This window comes from Antedon bifida, chromosome 1 (assembly GCF_963402885.1).
Source record: "Antedon bifida chromosome 1, ecAntBifi1.1, whole genome shotgun sequence".
Lineage (NCBI taxonomy): Eukaryota > Metazoa > Echinodermata > Crinoidea > Comatulida > Antedonidae > Antedon > Antedon bifida.
The window spans coordinates 28,088,040-28,106,168 of NC_136226.1; the positions used below are offsets into that span (position 1 = coordinate 28,088,040).

The 18,129-nt window shown below is 31.8% G+C and overlaps 1 protein-coding gene and 1 long non-coding RNA gene across 2 annotated transcripts in view; one reads left to right on the forward strand and one right to left on the reverse strand.

Moving 5' to 3' along the window:
• Window positions 1-30: 30 nt before the first annotated feature.
• On the reverse strand, window positions 31-16,872 carry LOC144847765 (uncharacterized). The gene is made up of 16 exons (XM_078704281.1): window positions 14,712-16,872; window positions 14,310-14,398; window positions 10,925-11,087; window positions 9,781-9,896; window positions 9,356-9,463; window positions 7,695-7,834; window positions 6,049-6,244; window positions 5,439-5,516; window positions 5,255-5,341; window positions 4,608-4,753; window positions 4,083-4,197; window positions 3,239-3,334; window positions 2,983-3,138; window positions 1,683-1,814; window positions 1,285-1,377; window positions 31-1,145 (listed from the first exon to the last, which is right to left on the reverse strand). Exons 1-16 carry the CDS (start codon window positions 16,780-16,782, stop codon window positions 1,017-1,019), a joined length of 3,915 nt encoding a protein of 1,304 aa, XP_078560407.1. The 5' UTR covers window positions 16,783-16,872; the 3' UTR covers window positions 31-1,016.
• The window catches only part of LOC144847820 (uncharacterized), a 54,711-nt gene continuing 41,555 nt past the window's right edge, over window positions 4,974-18,129 (forward strand). Inside the window, exon 1 of the long non-coding RNA XR_013613797.1 lies at window positions 4,974-5,037. This is a non-coding gene — a long non-coding RNA (uncharacterized LOC144847820). The remainder of the gene's footprint in view (window positions 5,038-18,129) is intronic.

Genomic DNA, 18,129 nt, shown 5'->3' on the forward strand with positions numbered 1-18,129 from the left:
AATTCTTCCAACAAGGTCTGTATAAATTTAATTTTAGTTTTAGCATGACCACAGAAAGAAAAGTTGATCAATGGCTAGTTTGCATCCCTCAAAATGATTTCCATGAACATGTCAACCAGCACTATAATGACAATATGACGTGCCTGTAAATCAGTCAATGGGTTAAAGGAGAAAGTGCAAAGTATAATGTGTACATGAATGTTGACCTCTGTCCTTTTTTTAAATTTAAATTACATCATATCAATACATTGAATGTAAATGTTCTGTTTTGTTTTCTTTCTAAAATCTTCAAGATTGAAAATTTCCAAGAACTGAAAAGGTTATCATGGAAGAAGTATCAAAAACAAAATGCAGTCTTATCACTAAAGTTATACCCATATTTCGGAAAGACACATTTAATGGACGAATTTTTCACTTATTGCACAGATTATTCGTTTTAACCTGAAAGTTTAAAATGAATGCTCTCTTTAAAAACACATTTAGATATAAATAGATTTAGATAATCCAAGTCATCAAGGTATGCATATTAAGCTGCTGCTGTATTTATTTACATATTGAATATTTTATTCAAATTTTCAAAGACACACTGCCTCTTTTGGAAATGATGTAATAGGTGAAAGTTGATCAATTATTATGCTAACAAATATAAGTAACTGAGAGGGTTATGCTACACCACCTCACACAGAATGGTAGGATTAAACGCACTGCTTAGTTTAATACAGTCGTTCTATGAAGTATAATGGCTGAAAAAAACTAATTCATGTTCTATGTCAATTGTGGGTGGAGCCTATATAATTCCAACCAACCAATCATTTCCCTCGTACCAGGAAACAGGACAGTAGGATGATACTCATAGTCAGAGTATGAATGTAAAATACTACTTTTCATTTGTTGTCAATAAATTATGACAAAAACGAATTCATGTTCAATGAAATTTGTAGGTTGAGCCAAATTCTGACCAACCAATCATGTTCGTAATTCCACTATTTAATGCACACTTTTTTCTTCTTTTTCTTTTAAGACTTTAGTGTATGGTTGATCATGATGTTTGCGAGGGCGTTGCGACGGCATCTCCAAGATCCAAGAGGAATGCTGTAATGTTTTAACAGCATCATCCAGCTATCACACTCTTCAGAATTGTCACACTAAAAAGGATTAAAATAAATACATGTGATATATTCGGTCATATAAAGTATGGAACAATTACATTTTCAGTATTCTAAAAACATGATTTCATTTATATTGGGCGACCAAAAGTATTTACTGTATAGTACGTAATTTTACCTTTAAGTCAATAGTGTCTCCCTCCATTTCTGTAATGGTCAATTCATCTGATGTGTTGGAGCTTACAATACATTTTTCAAGTTGAAGTGGATCCTGTGAAAACATGAAATAATTAGTTAGAATCATTTTAGTTCTTATTAGTTTAATTAGTATGCATACAAAGAGATGTTAACACTTAGAACTTTCTACATAATGTTGTGTAGTATACTAAGAAAGCCTTAGCACATTTTACATTCTTCTTTGGGAACTAATTTCATGAGGTGAAAGATGAAATGTCATATTTTTACTCGGCTTTTGCTTCATGAAAATATAACCTTCATCTTCCACCTCATTAAATTATTTGCCCCATTGCATAAAACATTTATTATTTGTATACTATAGTTTGGCTGACTATTTACCCTAACAACAGCACATTTTCCAGCAGCTTTTTCTTTTATCAAAACCAATGCAGCTTTCTGACCTCCATCAGCGTGAGGAAACAGCATACCATTCTTGGGAAGGTTTGCTTCAATTTCAGACAAACGATCCACCTAAAAGAAAATATTATATTCAAAAATGACCTTTTCATTTTGGAATAAAGAATGAATAAATGCATGTGTATCCAGAAAAAAACAATTGAAGGAAGAATAAAGAAAGAATGGAGGAGAAGCAGCCTGATGCATATAAGGAAAAAATACAATTGAGCCTGGTGCATACAAGAAATGGTGCTTGAAGATGGATCAATCAATCAATCAATCAATCAGATTTATATAGCGCCAGTATCCATAATAATGTTCAAAGGTGCTTGACAAAGTTAAGCAGGAAATGCCTCTGTGTAAAAATGGGTTTTTAGTCGTGTTTTAAAAGTGTTGATGTTTTCAGATGTCTTTATGTCGATTGGCAGTTTATTCCACAAAATGGTGCTTCCAACATTGACAATAGAGGCAATGGACTGTCAATGTCAGTGAAAATTGAGACATTGAGACAGCTGGACTATCTTAAAGGTTGGGTTGACACTCGATCACTGATGATTAAGTGTGATCTTAGTGTCTCAGCACTTACAAGACATCGACGATTACAGTGAAATTATGTTTTTTATACTCTGATGTAACTAGATGGTACATGAAATTCCGTGAAAACTATTGCAAGATGAGTCTCACCAGAGAGAGAATTTTCCAGAGTCGTGAAAAGAATATTATGCCTGACTAATGTTTCTTGTGAACTTTATTCAATCAATCATAATATTTTTTTAGTCATAATAATGATAACCATAACGTGAAATTTCACTCTTCCCTGTTAACAACTATCGAAATTCTTTAATTTTAGATGGACATAAACACTTTCAATAATAATGATCCTCAAGTTACGTAGCCACTCATCTATCCACAAGAGGGAGTTTGGGATCCAGTACACCTCTACTTATCATGAAAGATGGTCTACTGTGCAAACTAAGCCATTACGCCTAGTAAGTACAACCATTCTTAACCGCTCGTACATTCAAGTTGCTTCCAGTATTGATTGCCCTTCTTTCTTTCATATAATCAATTAAGAAAGCAAGGGACACAATACTTGTCAATTGCATAGTTTTAAATTAATTGATTGATAAATTGATTTCCTAGTTTTTTTTTAAAATGAATGCTTTAGTTTTATTTTAACTTGATATTCAGTTTCATATGTTCTGAAAATAACCATGTTCTGAAGAACATAAAATTACTATACCTTTCCAGTGCACACCAATACAGCATAGACAGGCACATGTCTTGGGGTACTGATCATTTTTTGCCATATCTGTTCCAGTCCTGGGCCTAGCATGAGCTGCGCCATGTGGACTAGATGTACCGTTTCCAGGTTCCAACATACACTTTCAACAGCCACCTATGAACAACAATTATTAAATATAAAATGTTTGTTTTTATTTTCTTTATATATTTGTCCATTCTTTTTATTCATTCAGTCTTCATTTGATTATATTTACTTTTCTAATTTCAGCCTTGAGGTTACTTGGTATTGAGGTAGAGAATGAACCATTGCGTTTCACAGACAACTTTGTACCAGAGGTCCCCTGACTTTGCTGAAAAATAAATACAACATAATAATAATAATAACTGGTACTTGATATAGCGCATTATGCTGAAAGCCTCAATGCGCTTTACAAAGACAGAAAATTTTGAAAAATTACAAATTAAAAAGGTGGGTTTTGAGGAGAGATTTGAAGACACTGGTGGAAGTAGCCTGACGGATTTCAATAGGCAACGCATTCCATAGAGAAACGGATGCCGAAGAAAATGAACGATTTCCATAAAACTTAGTGGAGGGATGAAATATATGGGCAAGAAGAGACTCAGATCTAGATCTCAGAGACCGCTTAGGAACATAAGGTTGTATAAGTTCAGAAATGAACTTAGATGAAGAATTATGAAGAGCTTTGAAAACAAAGAGCAGGATCTTGAAAGTAATTCTTTGTGTTACCGGAAGCCAGTGAAGCTGTCTCAGCACAGGTGTGATATGCTGCCTTATGGGGCTTTGAACGACATTTGAACATAACATATTTTATTTAGATAGAATTTAATAACAAGTTTCAAAAGAATTTAACAATTTAATGCAACAAAAAATGAAACATTATTTATCAGCAGCCTTATTACTACCAAATTAAGTACTGTTTTATTGGTTTGACAGAGTGTATAACACTTAACAATATACTGTAGTAACCACCAATTATTGCTGTATTTCCAGTATCATATGGAAGTTCCATAATATAGTGTCATATGTGTATCTCATATGATGCATGTACTGAGAATCGTCTGTAGAAGCTAACTTACCACATTAACTTCTTCTAAGAAGTCTTCTGTTCTTTTCTGAGCTTCTTGTAACCTCTCTTTATCCTCGTGCCATCCTGGTGTCAATTTGTATATACGGTTCAGAAGCAGTGGATATCTATGTTAAAAAAAGTTTATGAATTTAAATGTACCAATTGTAGTTGTCATCATCATCATCATGACATATCATCATCATCATGGTGACATCATCACCATCGTAGTTATCTTTGTCATTTTCATCACAATAATCATCACAATTCTCATCGTTCTCATTGTTATAGCATACCCAAAGATTTTGCAGACAAGGGTCCAGTTGACAGAACCCACTGAAATAACTCCATTGGTACCATGGTTTCTTACAATATAATGATGACTAACAAATAGTAAGCTTATATGTTGCATCATCATTTTTCTTTATCTTATTGATAAAATGACAACCAAAACAATAAACATTTAGAAATAAAATCTGATAGAGGGCACTAGACAAAAAGTTAATGTATATGACGATGACGATGAGCTTCAGATTACCTCATACTTCTTTGTACAGGCACCATCAGGAATGACTTTAAATGTTGTCGACGAACTGCTCTGTTGTCATTTTGAGATACCTCCAAGAAAACACGCAATAATTGCTTCTCACTTTCAAGCGATTTCAATAGGGCTGCACCAGTTGGCTTAACATTTTGAAGTAAAATAAAAATTTATTATGAATTTTATAGTATTATAAATAATATTATAATAAATAATAATATAATGGTATTATAATGTAAGAAAAACATTACTTTCATAATAGAAAAAGAAAAACACCTCATTTGCATATTAATTTATGACACCTGTTTTTCTCAACTACAGAACCTCCTATACAGTCATTGTTGTGTGTTGTTCTACCTATATGGTCAGATCAGTGGTGGTGGTGTTAGATTGTGGAATACCAGACAATTTCTGACTTACGAGGAAGGTGGGATAACACTTTAAATTTACTTTTTCTCTTTAAAACGTAAATAATATATGGTAGTAGTACCATACAATCTACACTAGAAAATAATGAGTAAAGTTGTTCCTAGGCATGCATTCATCTGCAGGATCACACAGGTAGGTATTAGGCAAGTTTGCCCTGTCTCTTTCAGCGTCTTGGTAGGGCTAGGCCTAAAGTTTCGAAATCTAAGTCCACTTACTTGATTCACACAATATGCCTCAAATGCTGGAAACAGTATACGTATATTATCCAGAAATATTTTTCCAATGCTTATGTTTATGTAGTCCTAGAAATGGAAAATTATAACAGAAAATTAAAGATTGTTTTAATATTTAAGATTTGTTTTTTAAAGATAATGTGCTCAATTGCTAATAGTTTCTTACATAATCGTCTTGATCAGCAGCGTTGTCGGCTGAATCTTGCAAGCAATCTGAAAATGTTTCGCTCACTTCAATAAGCTCCTATAAAGACAATAAATTAGTTCAGTCACAAATGCTTCCAGTGCTTGCATGAGTGTTCACCCTCTCCCAAAACCAAATCAAGAAGTTGATGTTTATCATACAAATCAAAGAATCAATATGGCCATATCTTTTTCAAAATGTATAAAAATACTACTATAGCCATTTTCAATGGTTCCTTTCCATGCTTGCTTTTTGAGCTTTGGTTGTGTTGGTGTTGAATATTTTCTCTAGTTGTAAAATAACACCTCAACAGTATGAGCAATTGTAACTTGTGCCCTAACTTTAAATGCTTTCCCCCTCACCCACTTTTTTAATCCTCAATACCATTTTACCTCCTCATAAAATCAAATCTATTCATAATATTTATAGATTTGTTGTACTTGAGTGTTACATACTGTAAGTTTCAGGATGTTCAAATTGTAACATTGGAAAACATTGTTGAGGTGCAATGAGAGCATATAATATTTTCAGCAATGTAAACTTTTAATTAAAATGGAAATCTTGATATGGTGTTAATGTAAAATAAAATTACCTGTAGATTAATAAAGACTACCTTGAGTTGTTCTGGTGTAAGAAGGCCAGCATTCTCCATAGCGACGTAGAACTCTTTGTGCATGACCTTTATGTCTTCTAAATAATTTACCTCGGTTTGTATAAATTCTGTAATCGCTTCTTTTCTCGTTATTCGCTTTGCATTGCATTTTTCACATAAATAATCGCTACCGTGTCTATGAATAAATAGTAAGATATTAATTGATAATAACACCAATATAGTAATTGTGGCAATTAAAAAATCCTCTGATAGAAATCTTTCAACTCTGTGTATATGATTTTGATTTATTTAACATTCACTTAAAACTTTTTAGGTTGGTTCACACTACAGGTAGTGTACTCTAATCCAGAATGAGAGCTACTGTAACTTAATAGTCAGTTAGCTAAACCAATCGGAAAGCCTGACCATGTGATTCTGCTTGGCCAATCAGGATAGATTATCAAGAACAATTAATATCAATTTGACCTATGATTTCAAATCATGATTTTGGTGGTTCTAGAATTGCTTGGTTTTTGTGTTAGTGAAAATTCAAATTTATGGTATCCAGGATTGTTTGATTTAAAAAAAATATTCAAACTGACCTGAACAGGAATAAAATAATATTGATGCAGACTGTTTCATTGGGCCAATGCATAACCAATTTCGTTTGTGAACATATAGCTGTACAGTATTTTATTATTTTAACATCAGTATTGCAACAAAAGGTTTCATTTTCATAGTTTGAATAGATATAGATTTTACAAGACAAATTTAATTAAAAATATGAGTTCATACTCGTAAAACTTCATTTTCAAGATGAAATCAATATTTCATACAGTATTTGACAAAAATCATTGCTTCATTACCATAGTAACATTAAACATAAATACAACATATTTTTCCAACTTGAATATTATTAAATTGTGAGAATACTAAACAAATGCACACCATTTGTTAAAAGCTACTGCACACTCATTCCTTTTTACGCCATTAAATTGATCTTAATATCCGATTTTACTTTTCTTATACAAAACAGCACCATTTTCCATTTCATAAAACATAACAAGTATAAATGTAGCTAAAGAGAGTGACCGAGCAGTAAGGCAGGGGCGCTGCAAACCAAAGTCATAGGCACTCGCAATCTTTCCATGACCATAGTTCTGGTGGTAGAACAAGTGTTCTCGGACATAAAAGAGAGGTCCAGTGTACATATATGGCTTGTTTGAACCAAGGATCTTTCGTAGAGTTTACGTAACCCAATGCCCTGGTTTAAATTCATCCCTGGTGATATTACAGCAGTTAAGCCTGCTGTGTATTTTAAGGTTCACCTGCATCCAATCCCAGTAAGCTTCATTTGAGCTGCAATAGGGATTATTATACACCAAGAACCCAGTGGAAATTCTTCACACATCACCACAAATAAAAATATATATATCTTATGACTATATTCTACTAAACTTATCACACTACAGGTATGTATAGCTTTATGTAAAGCTCTGTCTACACTTTCAAACTAGTTTGACGAAAAATAGTGATGTGCCCAAATATACGGTAGTGATATGACACCATCGTGTACATATATATGGGTACATTACATTTATTGTAAATAAAGTTTGATATTGTAGAAAGTTCTTAATACAACTTACTGTATTATTTGTTGTTTGTGCTCAAAATAATTACTGCAGTCATAGCAAGTCGTACTGGTTGTTGAATCGCAAGAGACGCGACGGCCATTTGTCTCGGAACCTACCCCACTGTCTGCTCTTTCGATATCAGTACTATCAGGCTAGAAAAACATAAATAATTCATTGTTTGCTGATACAGTATACTGTAGAAATATATATTTTTGTCTTATTCTTATATTGTATAATGTACAGTAATATTATCTTTTATTTTTCTACAGTATGTTGGAGGAAGGTCAGCATTACAATTATTTATTTAGTCAAGTATCTTAAGTGTCTCATACATAAATATTATTCTTTTGTGATTCCGTTACTCTAAAAAAAAAATTCACAAAGCTTTCATGTACAGTCAACTCTCCCAATACTGTACCGCTAAAAACCGGAAACTCTCCCAAAACCAGACTTTCCTAAGGTCCAAAAGTCTCAGATTCATTTTTGCCATTAAAATCAAACTGGGAACCATGCAGGCTTAGCCCTGTTAGCCTCCATTATTACTGTAGAAGAGTTTACTATTTATTGACATACTGTAACACCATTTTTCCTTTACTGTTTGAAACAAAAAGGGAATACATGCAATGGCACACAGACAGGTCTTCATCTCAGATGCTAGTTCTACTTCCTTTCCATTACATCATACCCACCCCCTTCCCATACAACGCTGTATCACTCTCTCAAGAAAAAAATTGTACTGTTTTTTGTATAATTTTTTATGTTTTGATAATTGGCAATATTTTTTTTTTTTAAAGATCACTTTTAAGAAAGTGTTGAGATAAAGTGTGGCATTATTTTGAGCATTGAATTATTAAATTTTTGATAATTTACAATAATTTTAAGAGTAAGACTTTCAATAAAAACATCAAATGGCAAAAACAGCTCTCTTAATAGTTGCTATAGCAACATAAAAGCAAAAATAATTAGCTCTCAATTTATAGAAACCAATTATTTTCTTGAACTAATTTTCAAACCTTTCATTCCACACAAACAAAATTGAGTGGCATGAGGATCAATAACATACTACTATGTAATTGTATGACATTGAAGGTATTAAAGCACATAATGATTTATTTCCTACTATCCTTCCTACAATTTTAAATTGTGCTGGTAATACTAAATCGATCTTATGTAAAGCTACAATACCATATAATTTACATTATAATATTATTTTTATTTATTTTTTGTATTTAACCTTATTAAAGGGTGAACCATGCTGCTAAAATATATCACAAATATTAAATTATTATTACTTATTATTATATAATTATACAGTACTACACAATTTTTAAATTATCATCCTAGATCGTTGGGTTTTTTTATTTACTGTAGTACATGTATGTAACTAGAATGCCTATTGATTTTCAGTAAAATCAATATCAAATATTATTGGTGATGTCACAAATCTTCATCTTCAATATGGGCCAAAATAATAAATAACACGTCATTTGGTGTTGATATTTTTAATTTGCCAAGTATTTCTCTCAGTTTCTAAGCACAGAATTTAATTTATTTGAAATGTTACAAAATTTATAAAATATGTTTTCTAGACTTTTCTAAATCATATGACTGTAAAAATATCCAAGAAAGGGTGCAAATTTAATTTCTTTATACACATTTTTCAGAACACCTACCAGCAATCTATCTGGTTCTTCTATATCATGAGCGCCCCCAACGCCACTGTCTGTACTCAGTGTACTTGCTCGATGTCGAATCTTTCTACCTCTTCTTTTCACATCACCCTGAAATGAGCAAAAGTTTTTTCAATATTAATTTCAAATCAAATATTCTTCATTCAAAGACACATAAAAATTCAATATAAAAATTATAATAGGCAATTAATAGATGCAAGGAAACAAAATAAAACATAAGCTTGTACTGTAGGTTTCATAACAAGACAATTGTATTGTCTTCCCATTCAATAGACAAAAATACACCAAACCACATAATAATGGTATAGTCCATACAAGTCGAGGTGGCCGAAAACGGCACCTGATCCTGCCAAATATCTGATTTGCGAACGTTTATTGATATTGTTCCTACTTTATGTTAAACTTACTTGCTCAAATGTAGATTCGTTTAAAGCCTCAAAGCTTGATGTAACATGCAAACTTGGGGTGACTCGACCGCTGCTCGGTAAGCTTCCTTCCGATACATCTGAGCGAGGTGATTTTCCTGAATTACAGTAATGAAAAAATCATCAGTATAGGCCCTATATGATAGTGCTCAGCAAAAAGTTAATTAAATTTATAAAACAGATAGTTCTATCATAATAATGATATACTGTATATTATTAATTATGTATTATTCAATGTGTTTTGGCTTTTTAAAAAATTTAGATTTTTTTTAAAGGCTGTCCGAACAAATAATGTTAAGTTACTGTCAATTATATAATATGAGGCTTGGGAAGTTACATAACGCTGTTTTTTTCTTTGGTTCACAAAAATATCCTGAAACACTAACAGGATTTGAACCCTGGGATTGGTAAGCAAGCCGTCAACCTCCAAGTCACAGTGCCAATACCAATGACGTAATGTCGTTTAGTTTATTTGACCTCAATTACGCTAAGAATGACCTTGTTATGATTAAAGTTGATGGCATCATACAGAGATAATTATCAAAAGCGTTTGAAAAATCAATACAGCCAATAGTGTATGAATATCAATTAAATGGGATGACCAGAAAGACTACTTTTTGCAAAATGTAATTGACGGCTGTAGTAATGAGAACAAGTTTATTGATGACGTTCACAAGTGGGAACAAGCATAAATTTAATATCCGAAGCAGATCCAATATTTTTTGGGGAGGACTAATTAAATTACTATTAATTGTCTGTCAAAACATTATCAAAAATTAGTTGTAATTTCATTTGGGGAAATCGCAATCCCCTGATTCCCCCCTGAATATTAATTTTTTTGAATTGTATATTGAATCCAAAACTAATGCTTTAACTTATTCGATTATATAGCCAATCTCTCCCTGTAGTTTATATTTTTATTTATTTGTGCTTTGTGGCACACACTCAATTTGTGAAATTGTTAACATCCTCAAATGCATTCCATTAGCAAGTGGCTGCTTTGGTATGTTCATGGGAGTGACTTATACTGTAAAATGTATGTTGAAATACAAGAAAATTAAGGTAATTGTCATGCATCAAATTCAAACAAATTATAGCAAACATATAAAAAATGTATGTGTCTTACCGTGAGAACTCTTTCTTCTAACTTCTCTGTCACTTGAATGTCTTGTTGGTGGCTGAGTTACCTCTTGCGTACTATCGTCAATGGATCGTCTCTGCCTCTGTTTCTTCTTCTTCACATCAGCTGCTTTGGAGTCAGAGCATGAACGTGCCAAGCCAGCCTCTTGCTACAGTATGAAAGCACAAAGATTATGTTTAACATGCCACATTTTAAAAAAAACATACAGTAACTTAAGCTTCAAACTTTATGTGACAACAAAAATGTGATGTGCCCATATATAGAAACTTTTTTGTTAAACTAGTTTGCTTGTGTACAGTAGATAGAGCTTAATACCAAAGGACCAATGCCACCACACAAAATATTATTTCATCACAAAAAACATTTTCCACATTTTATAATGAAATATTAAATTATAAACGTTTTACATTTATTTTCTGTGGATTTCTATTTCTTAAAAAAAAAATTATATTTTGTTCATTTTCAGTACGGTTTTATTTCATTATATTGTTAGATAATACTAGTGGTCACCAGTTTTAACAAAAGTAATATAAATGGATTAACATTATTAATTTAATTTTGTTTCAACCTACAAGCAACATTTTTGTTCTTGCTATTGTAAATCATTTCTTTCATTTGTACTGTAGCATCTGGCATGTGTATCAAAAAGATTACAAACAACATTTCGGAACACTAACGTTAATTCAATTTAAATGAAAAAATCAATAACTAAGCTAAGGAGAAATTTCCTATTAGTTCTTTTTACAATTCGACTTGTTTCTGGGTTTATTCGAGTAATGTTTTATGTTACCATGACAGTGGTTAACAAGAATTGATGTTGCGTCTAATCTTATTAACTTATTACAAGAAAATTTATTTTATTGAACTGTGAAAGTGGAATGTGGAAGTAAATGTATAATACATAATACTGAAAATTATATTTGTGTTTCTCTCACGACCAAGACAAAACATTGATCAAAAGTCAGATAAACCATCATTGGATGGAAATGTCATTTATCATAGAATACTTTACCATAATTAATATAGGGGTGACATTTCTAATATTAGGACAAACTTTTGATTTATTATCTCATTTACTTTATCTGTTTACTTTGTTAATTATATTATTTTAGTTTGAAAAGGGTCTTGAAAAGATTAACTTATTCTTCTAGTATAACCATCTACACCCTTCTAGTATATGATTCTAGTTGCTTTATTGTCTATTATGTAAACTTTTTCTGTATTCATGTCATATTGAAATAAAAATAACCGTTGACGGGAAAAAAAAATCTAATTGCAGCAAAAATAAGAAATATGTTACATAATATAACATGGCTCATTGCCTTTACTTATGTCATCTGAAACCATGAATTAAATATAGAACAGAAGTTAGAACCCCTCTGCATTTATAATTCTGTGAAGTATCATGCATAACCATAGACAAACTACTGTAGGTGTAATTATTGACAGAGACTCTTATGAGCGGCCACTGTAAGTAACATTTAACAATGTATTTGGTTCAGGGGAATAATACTAAGTTAAACTTATTTAGTGCATATTAATTGTATTATATTATTATTATTATTATTTTGTAAAATGCTTATGTCTTAATAATAATAATAATAATACTGTATAATATACTATTATGTACTAAATAAGTTCAAATTAATCTGTCACATTGCAAATAGCTCAATTAAAAAAGTAAAAAGCTTTAAATAGTATTTTGACTATCGCTCAATATTTAGATAAAAGGTATCTTTATTCATAATTATATATCGGTGTCAGTTGCCGACGTCGGTGTCATTTCATCGTAAAGGTGATACAAAGTGATGAGTATGGTCGGTGGGTGTTACAAAGTGAGTGCGGTGAAGTGAAACAATTGTACATGTCCTTAGAAGCTAAGAAAGAAATAACGATCTTGGTCGCGCATCATTGATAATCAATTGTCCTAAAATACTTGCATCGTTACTTAAATCTATACAGAATGATTGATCCACTAAGATACTGTAAGGTTCTTGTTATGAAATGTACTTTTTAAAAAACTGTTAAACTTGAACTTTGAATTATTTCCTTTAATCCTGATGAATATGATTCTGAAACTTCGTGTTACAGGTAGATCTGTACTGTAAGTGTTGGGTTGTTTTAGAAATCTATACAAAATTGGCATTTTAAAAGTGAATAAATCTAAATAATTTAAAATGTGCAAGCCAAGGGGTCGGTTATGTTGGATTACCACACCTCTCCCGTAAAAAGCTCGCAAAAATATGCCTATAGTCTATATCCTTAATAGAAAACCCAAAACGACCAAGTTAAAAATAAAGTATGATAAATCGAGACTGTATGCATGAAAGTTGAACATTTTAGACATGCTCACATGTACAGTAGTGTATTCGTTTATATAGAGCTTTGCACCAGAAGGTGTTTAAGCACTATTGAACTGAGTATTGTAGACATGGCTTAGTTTCTATTCCTTTTAAAATTATTTACATTTCGTGCAAGAATACAATTGCAATTCTCTTTTTTTTTTGCCATATCAACTCTCCCACTTTATGTTTGCTAGAGATATACCTCTGATAAATGTAGGACAAAGGCAGCATCATACTATCCATGTCAGCAAATTCTTCATAGTCACTTTATTTCACATTGCATTTACTGTCTTCATATGTACTTACAGTATACTGTACGGCAATTATTACTAAAGTTGCAGATCAATATTTTGGGTTTTATATTTCACTAAAATCAATATTAATTCTATTCATATAACCTTGAAATTGAAAAACAATTCCATTCTTATTTGATTTGTCAGGATTTCTAATAAGAATTCTAAACATTATAAATACTGTATATTTAAATAAAACTGTTTATTTAAACAATTAAACTGTATTATTTCTAAATAAAAGGTATGATTGATCTTACAGTATGTTGATGAATTCTAAATAAGGACATATCCAAGAATAAGAGAAAAAATGAGATTCTTCCACGGATGGAAATGATACTTGTCAAGAGTGGATCTAATATTTTGTGGAGTGGGGCACTAACATACAGTATAATATTAATGTTAGTAGTAGTAGTCTGTCAAAAATAGAAATACAAAAACTTAGTTTAATATTTCATTTTAGCTGTCAAATGGGGGTGCACACACTGCTAGCACTATCCCTTGGCTCCGCCCCTACAGTACCTGTACACTATAGCCATCATTTAAAAGTAGTTGTTGTGTATCTCTGGATACATATATATATATGCATATCAACTTTATGAATGACAGAAATATTTCTTTTAAATCCAAAAAGGATTAATTTTAGAAAAAAATGTATTGAAAAAGTACTTTTATTTTCTACTTTTCTGTAAACAAATAGTAAATTGGAAATTATAACAAAACAAATGTACTGACCTCTTTATTTTGTTTTGTTCTTTTGTCACTCCCAGATCTTCGATGATGTCTCTCGGTTTTTGTAAGTTCTCTCTCTACTTTGTTTTCATCTGCAATTCAACCATTAAAATAAAATATTACTATTAATTATGAAAGGTTTTTCGAAGTAAATGCTCAACAACAGGCATATTTAAACAACTTAATGTTCACATTAAAAATATTTTAAGCAGTAAAAAATAAAATTTAATGTAGAATATTTGAGGAAGAAGTATTTTTGCAGTGCAGTCACGTTTTTAAGTCAAGTAATTAATTGTGGTCTGAAAAAACTCATGTATTGCAACTAATAATGATGATACATATGTAAAAATTAGAAATAAATTTTTTTTAAAAAGAAGATGGTCAGTAAATTTAAAGGAATCTTACCTTGACTTGTTGCTCTTCTTAACCCTTTATTTTCTTCGGATTTTATTAAGTCATTTTGTTCTTTTTCTGTCGATTTTCTTCTCTCTCTTAATTCTTTTTCACTTCCTTTTGTTATTTTTCGTGTCAAAAATGGAGACTTAAATCGTTCTACTGGTTCACTCCTGTGTAGTCTTGTTCTTGAAGTTGACCGCTTTTCTTTAGGTTGTGAAGTATTTCTAGAACCTTCTCTTGAATTTCTTTCATCTGTTTTTTCGTCTGACTTATTTTTATGTTCTTTTTCTGGTTTTGATATCACTTTTGAAGTCTTTGAACCTTCTTTACTTTTCCTTCGAGTTACCTTGGAATCAACACCAATATTCTCACTGGATTTGCTACCAAATACTTTAGATACTTCTTCATCCAATTCACTACTAGGTAAGTCTGAGTTAATGTTCTGATCTTTCTTTTTCTGTGTACTCTCTGACTTTCTGGGTGAGACTAGCTTAATTCTTAAGTCACTAAGTTTTTTCATTTGTTTGAACTCTTCAAAGGATGGAATGTGAGTCTTTGGCTTAGATTGCAACCCCACACTATTACATCTACCTCTAGGAGTTTCTGAAAGATTCATAGATGTACTTTCATTGAATGTTGGCGTCTGCTCAATTGGACAATTTTTATATGTATCTAAACTTGAAGGAACACTACCAGACTTTCTAAGTTCTGTACCAGACGATGGCTTGTCACCACAAAGTGGAGTTACTCCACCTTTTTTATCTCTCCAAGCAACCGTTGGTTCACTACTTGGTTTTTTGTTTTCAATGTTATTGTTATCCGGTGTGGAAGGATAATTATCATTATAATTTAGTGAATAAGTAGGTTGTGAAATATCAGTAGCAGATGCTTCTGAATTTTCAAACATACTTTGGAAAGAAAATGCTTTTAAAGGTGTTGGTGACATACTTCGGCTGCGACTTAAATTGGCACTTTCAGCAATAAGAGAAGCAACAGGTGATTTCTGTGTGTCAAAGTCTGTAGGACCTTCCTTAAGATCAAGACTATCATTATTCTTTAGATATTTCCTTAGCTTTGTTGTACTCTTCAGGGCTTCAGACCTGGGAGAGATTGTCTTAAAATTTCTTAAAGTATCCTTATCAGACTTTGATCTGTATAAGTTTGATTTACCATCCATTACAGATGAGTTCTTCTTGTCTTCTGCAGTGATGACAATCTCAGGAGAAGCTGCACGTCCAGGTAAATTATCCCATTGTTTGCTGTCAGTAATTGAACTTAAATCACAGTTGGATGATAAATAGCTTGGTGTTGAAGATAAATAAGAAGGAACTGAAAAATCTACAGGATTGGAAAATGACCGTGTAATCAAAGATCGACTCGAGTCGTGAACAGGGCTCGGGGTTGCAGATCGTAACCCGGTAAAAGTTTTTTGGGCTGTTGTTGAATGTGTTGTCCATGATGGTGAGTATGGTCTGTTTGTATAACTTGTGCTATCAGACATCCATGCAGTTGTTGGTTTAGAAAAATTCAAGTTTTCAATACTAGATTTTGGTTTCACACGCATGTTAGAAAATTCCTGGTTTATAGAATCATTACTGGCATTTAAAGGTGATCTGGAATCATCATGTCTTATCAAATCCGGAGAAATCATGCCTTGTCGTAAGTCCGGAGAAACTGTACCTTGTCGTAAATCCGGAGAAACTGTACATTGCCGTAAATCTGTTAAAGAATCTGAGGTTCTAGTCTTGTACCAATCATTGTAACTTACTGAACTTGATGTTAAATTTGATTGTAACGCTGTATCAGAATGCAAATTTACAGAGTATATTGACAATCCTCCAATGTTCGAACTGCTTCCGTTTTTTCTCCCAACTAATGGAGATTTTGACAGTGAATTTCTACGATATGAGTAACCTCCATGGGGATAGTTCAGGAATGAAGGCCCTGGAGTGGATGTTGCTCCATAGCCAAGGCTAGAATAGCTGCCTGATAATGTAGACCCCTTCGAGGAGGCTTTGTCAGTTAAGCCTGATGTATCATGACTTGAGTATGGTAGGCCTGCCATGCTTTTGTTCTTCATGAATGAATTTTAATGGCAGAGGTCTGTAGAAAACACAAGCATTTATCACACATCATCCAGATGTTTGTCATAGTACCATCTTCTTCATTGTATTTGTTACATTGATTTCAGGTCTTTAATTGAAATTATATCCTTTAATTAACTCTTCCATGATATGGAACAATCTGAAAAGATAATTAGAAAAGATTTAATTAATCAAAAGATTTTTATCATACTATAATTTAACTTTTTTTAAATTTTATATCAAAAATATTTGTCTGTGTACATGCTGGGCACACATGTTGCCATGTCACTTTACTGCAATAAAAGGTTGGATTTAGTGGATGTTTCTATACAAATTCATTAAAAAAAAAATTGCTAAATAAAATAATGTTGAATTCCAACTTAAAACAAGTCAAGTATAAATTGAAATATTTAAGAAATTACGACAAACTTACTATAAACTAAAAGTCAAACAATGATTTTATATTGTAAAGTCATAAGATCATTGTAATCAATATGTTTTAAAATAAATAATAATTGATGCTTTGAAAAATAATATCTGAATATCAAAAAGGAAGGACAGACCTTTGTGTAGGAAAAAGGTAATTATTTAGATTGTTTACTTTGCACGGCTAAGATCCAACATCACAAAATTCTGAGACAAACCTTTTAAACAAAACACATAATAGAAACATTTATGATATTCCTTGCACTGTAAATGATTTTAATTTGAAGCAGGCTTTCAGTACAGTAGGTTTCTTTTCCTTTTAACTTACAATCCTCATTATAAGGTAGGCCTACATGGAGTGGTAAAACATTGTTGATTCTGTTGTCTTACACTTTAGTGTTAGGTAATCAGGTGAATTGTATGTTGCAGTAAACTGTATTGTTCCAGCTTAACGACCTTTGTCATTAGCATCTATACTCAAGTATTTAAGGTTGTAAATTGTTTTAGAGGATATTATGCGTAAAAGAAAATAAACAATGCAACTTGTTTATACAGGTATATCTATAACATTTTCAATTTTTTTTTTTATTGCTTCAGATATTTATAGGCCTAACTGTATTATTATACAGATAATTAACGTTTACATACTAGTGGGTTACCAACAGACGGGCACAATCTAATTAGTGAATCTGCAATTTGATTGTGAAATTGGTTGAAGAATTATTTTCAAACATACTGAATGTCAAAAATAAATTTAAAGCTTTCCCAGCTCGAACAGCATGCGCAGTCTTGGAGGAGATTTTGGGTAGTGCTACAGTATTATAATATGACAGCACTATATATTTACATAAAAAACAATAATAATCTTGAATTGTGTGTTCATTTGATAGCTTCAGTAACTAAATTGTACAAAATCA

Excerpts from the sequence above, each read along its gene's own strand:
- LOC144847765 (XM_078704281.1), bottom strand. The coding sequence starts at position 16,782 with ATGAAGAACAAAAGCATGGCAGGCCTACCATACTCAAGTCATGATACA. Across the intron at positions 7,835-9,355 it reads AAGAACCAGATAGATTGCTG|CCTGATAGTACTGATATCGA; the intron begins GTAGGTGTTCTG and ends ATGTTTTTCTAG. Across the intron at positions 4,198-4,607 it reads CCTGTACAAAGAAGTATGAG|ATATCCACTGCTTCTGAACC; the intron begins GTAATCTGAAGC and ends TTTTTAACATAG.